The following is a 9,888-nucleotide window of genomic DNA, read 5'->3' as shown; positions in this document are numbered from 1 at the left end:
GGTTTGTTTTAAACTGTTGTTTGCATATGTATATATTAAAAACAATATATTTTTCGAAGCTGTTTTCAATCCTTTACTATCCGCAGTATGCATAACTTGATGTAAACGTCAATCAATGTGTATCGGATGGTCACAATGATGGTCGACGGCGTGGTATGTTGCTCATGCATTAAACCATTGCTTGACCCAGACTCTGTTACCTGGATACTGGGACTGGCGTAAAACAATACTCACCGGCTGCTAATGTGTATCGGGTATCACAATAAATGACCTGACTGATGGTCTGACGTGCGCACAACGCCATGGGATAATTAGGAGTAATAGAAGTCATTTTTTTTTTAAAATCTAAAAAACCCACTTTTTAGTAAGAACCATTTAGAGAATTTATTACAAAGAATACTGATTTACATCAGTACAGAACCTATCACAACAGACATGTGAACACTAGTTGGTATGCATATTTTATCATGGGCTGGTAGGGTGTATCTGAGTTTAAATAACACTTTATCCGGTAACATATTCTGCAAGAGCATCGTTGATTTGGTCTGCGATATTGATTACTTCCGGTAGTTACATGTGTGTCACGTTCCGGTTAACCAATATCAACAAACACGTGACTCAGAGACAAATACTCTACTGTCTTTGCTTTCCTCGTCATTGGCATCAGGAACATTGATGTTATGGCTAAGGCTAATTCTTCATCTGCCTCAAGAGCCTACATAGTTTCATTGACACACTGTGAAACATTTTCGTGATCTTTCTAAACCTTATCGCACATATATACGCGATGTTACAGTGTGTGGATGTGCCGTCCTAACGAACAACACTGGTTACGCTGGTTTCCGTGAACCATGGTGTGGCTATGCTAGATTCGAACTAAGTTAAATCAAGCGACAATGGTGACGCAACGTGCTGCAAAGGCAACACGTTAGGGAAACCACCTGTAACTTATCTTTTGTTTTGTTTGTTTGTTGTTTAACCCCGCACTCAGCAGTATTCCAGCTATACGACGGCGGTCTGTAAATAATCGAGTCTTACTTGACAATCCAGTGATTGACATCATGAGCATGAACCCTCTTATGCAAAAGTGAGACAAGTGTATGCTATTGTTTTCCGGTCATGAGTGAGTAAGTGAGTGAATATTGGTCTGCGACACAGTCATGAATATGCCAGCTCTATCAAGGCGGCCTTACAAGTTTGGGCAAAGCAGGCAATTGGTTGACAGCATGAGCAACATTCACCCTTGGGGTATGATGACATACAATCGGCCAGATTACACCCTGTATCCCCAATCTCTATAATTGGGGGTAAGTATAGGGGAGGTTTTCAGCCTCGAATCCCAACGGATTTTCCCTACCATGAGAATATGTTTGAGTGAGTGAATGTGGTTTAACGCCGCATGTCACAATATTCCCACAATATCACGGCGGAAGGAAACTGGAAATAGACGTCATACACTGTACACACGTGGGGAATCAAAACCCCGGCCAGTGATGTGGGGAGTTTAGATAAGGGCCTTGAATCGACTACACTTTCTCTTGTACCTTCATATGGTACCAGGGGCGGTCGGGTAGCCTAGTGGTTAAAGCGTTCGCCCGTCACGCCGAAGACCTGGGTTCGATTCCCGACATGGGTACAATGTGTGAAGCCCATTTCTGGTGTCCCCCGCCGTGATATTGCTGTAATATTGCTAAAAGCGGCGTAAAACCATACTCACTCACTCACTCATTTGGTACCCTTAACCGTGTGAGTGAGTGAGTATGGTTTTACGCCGCTTTTAGCAATATTCCAGCAATACCACGGCGGGGGACACCAGAAATGGGCTTCACACATTGTACCCATTTCGGGAATCAAACCCGGATCTTCGGCGTGACGAGCGAACGCTTTAACCACTAGGCTACCCGACCGCCCCTCATCCGTGTGAACATAAAGTGCATATTACATAGGTGATATATGGAACCTGTTTGAGGGAACGTTTACATGGACACGGTCACGTGACACCAGGCTCATATCTTGCACGTGCAATAAGTGCACCTAGGAATAAAGTTGTTCAGCTGCTGCAACAGACTGTCAAGAAGTCGCCACAATCAGTAGACTGCCAAGAGAAGGCATGTTTCCCGGAAATGGCGTCCCAAACCCTGGCATTCTTTCCCCACCCAGATTGCCAGTCACCCAACCCGAGGCTCGTGAACATACCCATTTACATACACGGATAGACCCACGATACCTTTCTGTAACAGTTGTCTCCCTTTTGGATATATGACATGAAGCCACCTGTAGACTGCTCCCACTGATGTACTTCAGGTTACCTCCTGAGTCACTGACGGGAAAAGTTTGTCCCGAGGCAGAGATGACTTCTCTGATCGAACAGAGATGCGCACACGAAATATGCCGACTGTGCCCGAGGGCTGCCGAGTGTCTTTGGTTTAATAGAAGCATAAAACTGGTGAAAGTCATTATACGACAAGTTGGTTTGTAGAAGCGGTTCTTGAGAGACACAGACATGAATCTTCAGGGATGTACATGGTCGTCGTGGTTGTGGGTGATGTTGGTAACGTTGGTGATGATGACACGGGCACAAGCAGCGCTGCCTGATTTCATGTTTGGATGGAGTGCAATGGAGACGCGAACACAGGTAACTCAACTTTCGGAGATCGCTTTTTCGCATACTTTTTTCACAGTTCTTGTAAGGACGTTGACGGACAATAGCATTTGTATAACTGATATTTATGAGAATCAACCTTCGTCAAGTTTCTTGTTCTTTCTATAATCAATAGCGACTACGCTTGACAATTGAATTATCACTATTCACTGGCGTGATTCGGATGGTGCGTTATGATTTATTGTCGGATTGGAACACATATATTAAATAGTTTTACTTTATAACTAAAAATTCATACATCACTCTTTCGTTTTGGAGTGTGAAAAGGATTTGTAAAGCTTCGACATAATATAAAAACAAACAATACAACAAGTAAGGAATATCGTTTCAATAGTGTTTGGTCACTGCCCTTGGTGTAGCAGAGCGTGGATTCTACGGCCGAATGTTTACAAAAAGGGAAAAATACAATATACAGGACAACAACCAGGTTTACATGTAAGTTGTAACGACATAACGGGAACCATTTTCAACTCTTAAAATTACCCCCTTTAAGATATTGAAAACATTTATTATTTATAAGACCCCTAAATATGTATGTTCTAAAGTCAGCACAATTGTCATGGGCGTAATTAATTCATGTTTGTAGTTAACGGAATAATTAGAGACATGTGCAAGGTGATACTTCGTGGTACGTCATTTATTTAGAAGAGGTTGTTGATCATTGCTGTTTTACCACGAGCTGGTACTGAAATTATTAAAGCAGTTGTGTTGATCTGTGTCTTGTTCAGTTGGATCCTACGGGGGAGTAATTAACGCTTAGTCATTAGTTCCAGTGCCCTCCATATCGTTCATCAACAGTGCCATCATTTCATTAAGTTATTTTTCTCTAACGGTAGTCTTATCTGGTTACCAAATGACATAAAACAGTGCATGACATGTTTGTTACACTGACACATTTGGCTGGATTATTCTTTCAAACTAATGAACAATATACAGTCAAGTCTCGTTAATCCGACATCGTAGGTTGCACATGATTGTGTCGGATTAACGAGTATGTCGGATTAACGAAATGAAGTGATTTGTGATCGAAAATCGGACGTCTTCACGATAGATAATAACCGTGTGTACCTTGTAATAAAACCTTAAAAACGAAATATTTATATATTGTTATGTTGTTTATTCATTCATTCCTTAATTTATAATTAGTGACATTGCAATAATAATAATAATTTTCCCATTTATACATAACAATAGAGACATTACTCACTGAATTTATCACATCAGCGACACACGTTTCCTCGTGTAAATGCAAGTGCTATATCAATGTCAAGGATTCATTTCAATGAATGTGTCATTAGGAATCACTAAACAAAGTAAACTGCCGTACAAAAATATGTATACACTTGTATATTGTATTTGACCAACAATAGCAAACGTTATCAAAACGTTATTGGGATGAAATCAGTCGCGGAAACACTGCAACCTAAAGGTCCAAAACCCAACGATGATACCCGTCTCAAACACATCACCATCGAATAACCATTGTTTCATTTTAGCCACCATCAAACATGGATGTAAACTTTCTTTTCCCCGCAGTTTATGTAATTATGTTCTTTGAACTATACGTTGTTGCTCCATTAACGCACCCACCGACAATGCTGTTTGTTAACATCAATTTCTGTGTATATTGCTTCTCTCTTTAACTGTCTATTTTGGGTATATATATGCAGAAATACTACCTCCAGCAAAGAGCTATAGAGTGAACGAACGGGCATTTGCTCTCTCCCTTGTACCAAACCAGATATTCCAGAACAAAAGCCAGTCATCTCTATGCTGGCGGGAGTAGTATGTGTACATGACTAGTCTCCGGCTTGTTGACATTAGACATTGTATGTCAAAAACGCCAATAAACGCTATGCAGTAAGTATTGGACAAAACAACCTTCGTTGTATTCTTTAACTTAAACATTTAAATGTTTGACATTTGGTTAATATTATCATTGGGTCATATAATAACTGCCTAAAATTACCTTGAAGTCCATGAGCAAAGGTTTACCTATTGATCTTATCATGCAATTACACTTCACCTGCTTTGAGTGAAGCAAAGTTCAATGTCATTGTTCATTCATCATATATATAAAATGTGAATGCCAGAAAATAACCAGCCTCGATTATCCATGTCCATGTGGATCGGTGAAACTCAGTGATGGCACCAGGTGTTCGTGGTACCACCCGCCACTCACACAAGTCCGAGTTCAATTAAATCTTTCTGTCGGAAGTCTGTCTTTAGTAAGGCCATGTTAGGTTGCAAAATCAATGCTATCACTGTCTTCTAGTTGACATAATCGATCCAAGGACAGTTCAATATTAGTGAATGATTTGGCGTGTTGCGGGTGAAGAGGGTTTGTGTGTTTTAGGGGCTCATAAATATGTACACTCGAGATTAACAAGAAGTTGAAATAGGCTGATTCTTTCAACAAGCATTATTCGTAAGTGATGAAGACGAAAATAAAATGTACATCCTGCGTTAAGATTGTAATGCAGCAATTGTTTTTGTTCGGTTGTATTTTATTCATATAATTGAAGCTGTAATTGTGTGAAAGCATGCAGCGAGGGAAACCAAGTCGGTGACATTGACGGCATGAAGCTGAACATGAGAAGGTCCCGTCACTGACTTTCATGCTCGTTGCAATTGATTGTAGATTTTAGAGCAGCTGGAGATCACTTTATTGAATTTTTGTATTGTACGTTAATCATAACATTATCAAGTTTCATATACCAATTTTATTTAATAATGACATAATCAAGTTTCATATACCAACTTTATTTAATAATGACATTATCAAGTTTCATGTACCAATTTTATTTCCTTTCGGAAAGTTTCATTCGCAAATAACAATGATCACAGGCATAATTGTTATTCGGATCCTTGCTTATGTCGGGGAGATACTTTCAAATGGAAAGTACATTTTGTCTCATCCAAGATCGGAACAAAAATTTGTTCCAGAAATAGCTCGAAAGAAATATAATGCTTCAGACAGTTGAAAAACAGAAATTGTCATACACAAAATGTTCTTTGTAGCAAGATGTCCTTTTTTTAAAAACAATATGTCGACTCACAGTTTTTATTACATCCAATATCTGTTGTTGTTTTCAGCTGTTTCTGAACACATATCAAGTCTCCATTGAAAATGGCGCGTGTGTGTGTGTGTGTGTGTGTGTGTGTGTGTGTGTGTGTGTGTGTGTCTGTCTGTCTGTCTGTCTGTCTGTCTGTGTGTGTGTGTGTGTCTGTGTCTGTGTGTGTTCGTGTATGTGGACACATTTGATCGTAGAAAATGTCTGTTTTGTACTAGTCAGGACGAATGTTAGGTGACAGCCCTTCTGATATACCATGCCACAATTTAACATGAATACCCCACCCAGACACAGTAGACTCTTAGCCGACCGGTCCTTGTCTTTTCATCTTAATGACAGGCATAGAAACAACAAGTACCATCTTTTGAACTCTGGTGATATACGCGGCCGGAGATCAAACCATCGACCGTCCACTCTTCGTGCAGACGCTCGGCCCATTATGACCACAAAGGCGGTCCAGTGTTGAAGGAAATTGTAAAGCGGGGAACAAAGAAGTCTTTTAACTCCAGCAGTACTCGGGGATCGTTGGTGACAATAAACACTACCAAACCTACACAAAGTATACGAAATAAGACTGAACAGAAAACAAGAACAAAATTATGCTGCTAACCTTATCTGGTCTTTGAGCGCATAGACATATATGATCGAAAAGTGGGAAAAGACACGTCCTCCTTGCTGTCGCTATATGGTTGTTATACTTTCGTAACTTTTGTTTATTATTGATATTATTATATTACACATTTATATTCCGCACTTATCCAGGTACTAGTATCTGTTTATACAGTTAATACAGTTTATTTGTTCCCCAACCAGTGGATTCGTGAAAATCCATGATCCTCCCAACTGAATCATTTAACACCCCGATAGTTCTTTGGTTTTCACAAAAACAAGTCCCGCTCACTAAGCATCAGTTAATGACTTAATATCATGCAGTTTGCAACTGCATTCGGGTTTTAAGGTATCAGCAAAACAAAAAATTGGAAGTATGATATCATGACTACTGTATTGCAGTTATTGGAATTGGGTCTCAGCCTATATTTATCTCATTTTTACCAATGGCGTTTTATGACTTCTCATCAGAAAGTCGGATAAAACATTCAGGCCAGGGTCGTGTAAAATTTAATTTGCTTGCTGGTGTGAAGACAATCGGTTTCAGAGCACAGAAAATCCCATCATTTTATCTTTTTACGGTAATCCCACTAAGCTGTCTCTTTCGACATCAAAGAACAACATATTATTGATATCAATAACCACAAAATTGTGCATTTTGCTCAAGTTAAATACTCAGCAATATATTAAAAATAGGTCAGTAAACTTTGGCATTAATAGGATTCCCTTCCTACGTATGTCAGGTTGTGCAGAATTAATTGACATCTGAGTTTCACTTCTTCTTGAATGTGATCTGGCTGTGAGGAGAAAACTCGATTTTTTGAAGGTTTTATAAGGCTTCTTGAAACTTTCTGATTTGGCAATAATAGATGATTCAGTTAGTTAAACTTTGAACGTTGAGCTGTAGCTTGTATTGATCACAGCTTAATGATAGATATTCCAAAGTACGCAGATTGTAGAAGATTATAACTTTGGTGAATCTCAGGAGACAGATAGGGTACAGATAGACCAGAGGCCATAGTTGGATGGAATCAAGGATTCGAACCCAGGAATATCAGCTCCTGGCACGACCAGAAGGACACACTTTGCACCTATGGGCCGCCTGTGATCAAGGATAAGTATTTAGCCTCGTGCTGACGTGTGCGATAATTTTTCTCACCACTAATTGCAAATGTTATTTGTATGAAGGTTGCAGTGAATTAGAATATATCTGAGAATGGTTTTAAGACTTACTTAATCAACAATACTGTTTATAATTCTGCAGAAATACAAAAAGAAACGTCCTTTGAAGAAGGACAAAATAGCATACATTATACCTGATAAAACTCGCATAGTCATGACATTTAACAATTATTTACATTTTCACATGTAAAAAGCACAAACAATAATTTTATTCTTTTAATTTCAACTGCAACTGCGAAAAACCTGTCGCCGAAAAGGATGTGCTGTCAAACGAGTGAACTCTCTCACTTATCTGCGAGATGTAAATTCCATAAAGGAGGAAATGTTTCAGCAATGTCATGTTACATAGCACGTGTTGGGACTGCCGGAGGACATTGACTTCAATGTCCTTCATGTCCTCTACAACTCTAGGCTTGTAGTCGCAATATCCGGAAACGCCTAATGTCAAAATGCGCACACTCAACCTGACGCTTTCATGTCACAATCTGCCTACCTAAGACAGATCGAGGGAACCTAGTTCAATGTGAAGCGTGTCAGAACGTACAAAATATATATCTTACAATAGGGAGTGAATTTGTTGTATTTATCACTACCCTGGCCATATCACGTCTGGGTGCAGGCATTGGCTTCAGTTGGTTGGTTTGTTGTTTAACGCCTCACTCAACAATATTACAGCTGTATGGCGGCGGTCTGTAAAATATTGAGCCTGGACCAGGCATTCCAGTGATTAATATCATGAGCATCGATCCACGCAATTGAGATACAATGACATGTGTGTGTGGCTGCTTGTGCTTTTCCGGACTGATGCCGATTTATAGTGCTAGCACACTGAGATACCATGCCACAGTTTAACATGAATACCCCACTCAGACACGGTATACTAACTCCGAGCCGACCAGTCCTTGTTTAAGCCCCTTAATGCCGAGCGCCAGACAGGGTAACAACAAGTACCATCTTTTAACATCTCTTGGTATGACGCGGCCGGGGATCTACGGGCGGATGCTCTGCCACTAGACCACGGAGGCGGTTTCTTGAACAGAGAATTTATAGAAAGGTCTTTCTGATCCAACTGCCAACGATACGTTCAATCATTGCCGAATTGTTCAGTAAATATATGTATTAGTCCAAGACAATCGAATAATTAACAATTTGTACGAACACTTTCGCTTTATTAACGTAATGTGATATGACGTCAGAGACTAAGGTGGGTATCATGTTGACCTGGTTGCTTATCGACACTGGTTTCAATATTGTCAACACTACTCATCCCTACACCTAATTAGTTATTAGTTATTATGACATACAACAACAAAATTATATGTGTGTGATTTTGCAAACTCATGTTGGGGTACTTGTGTAATTCAATAATTTGCTTTTGTAAGTATCAGTTATGCTTGCTTATTTGCATAATATATATGTGTGAATGAGAATGTAACATTGCAACATTTTGACAATCGTAACGTCAGTATTACAGTATATGCCCTCGGATGTGTGTATTCAGGTGAACACTTGACTTGCCTTTGCATGTGTTTATGCAATCGATCGGGCAAGATGTGCCCACTTTTTCGTGAACACCTGGTATCATCACTATTTGATACTGTTTCATCAACACAAGCTTATGATATAGTCGGAATCGTACAATGGACTCTGCTTTTAGTAGAGATTTCTTCAGATTCTGGAAATGGTTTTGTCGATCCTATTCACTCTTATCATCTCTTTATATGAATATACAGTTCAATAAACATTATCATTAGCTGCTGGGCACGGAAAACCTCATGAAATGATTTATTTGTTTATAAATAATATGCACGTTTTAATCAGAAAATAATCTTTAACCACTTTTATGAGTATCCCTTAGATTTGAATACATATTATCCCTCCATCTTTATATGTTCGTAAATAGTATCTGTGGCGCCATTGCGATCTCAAGATATAGTTGCCAATAACTTTCCCACACACACACGCCTTCTCATACGTAATGTTTGTAGCCGTCACGTGTGCATGTCCCACGAATATATATTGTGATTAAATGATAGTATAACTAAATAGTTCAAGGGTTGTAATGTCATTTTCCAAAGAGTGCATTAACGTTAGTCATACTTATATGATCAATTGCACCATGATTTAGTTTCTCCAGCGCGAAGATTTAGCTTTCTTACATTCTTTATCATCATAACGTAGTTTTCGTTCTATTAACTTGTTTACATGACTCTTTTTTATGGATTTTCTTTGTACGACGTTTCAGAGCTACTTCTTGCTCCTTCTTTAGCTGAATGCTTAGTAAGTGCAAAAGGTGAATGCTTAGTAAGTGCATCGAGTGCATAAGGTGAATGATTAGTAAGTGCATAGAGTGCATAAGGT

At 39.2% G+C, this 9,888-nt stretch overlaps 1 protein-coding gene across 1 annotated transcript in view; it reads left to right on the top strand.

Annotated features, from left to right (window-relative positions):
* The first annotated feature begins 2,441 nt into the window (after positions 1-2,441).
* Positions 2,442-9,888, top strand: part of LOC124131685 (zinc metalloproteinase nas-36-like) — a 33,198-nt gene continuing 25,751 nt past the window's right edge. Inside the window, exon 1 of the mRNA XM_046495135.2 lies at positions 2,442-2,635. Within this exon, the coding sequence (XP_046351091.2) occupies positions 2,504-2,635 (132 nt within the window). The 5' untranslated portion in view covers positions 2,442-2,503. The remainder of the gene's footprint in view (positions 2,636-9,888) is intronic.

This window comes from Haliotis rufescens, unplaced genomic scaffold, assembly GCF_023055435.1.
Source record: "Haliotis rufescens isolate VD_foot unplaced genomic scaffold, xgHalRufe1.0.p SCAF_1, whole genome shotgun sequence".
NCBI lineage: Eukaryota > Metazoa > Mollusca > Gastropoda > Lepetellida > Haliotidae > Haliotis > Haliotis rufescens.
The sequence above is the reverse complement of the archived record's forward strand: the minus strand, read 5'-3'. Positions and strand labels throughout refer to the sequence as shown.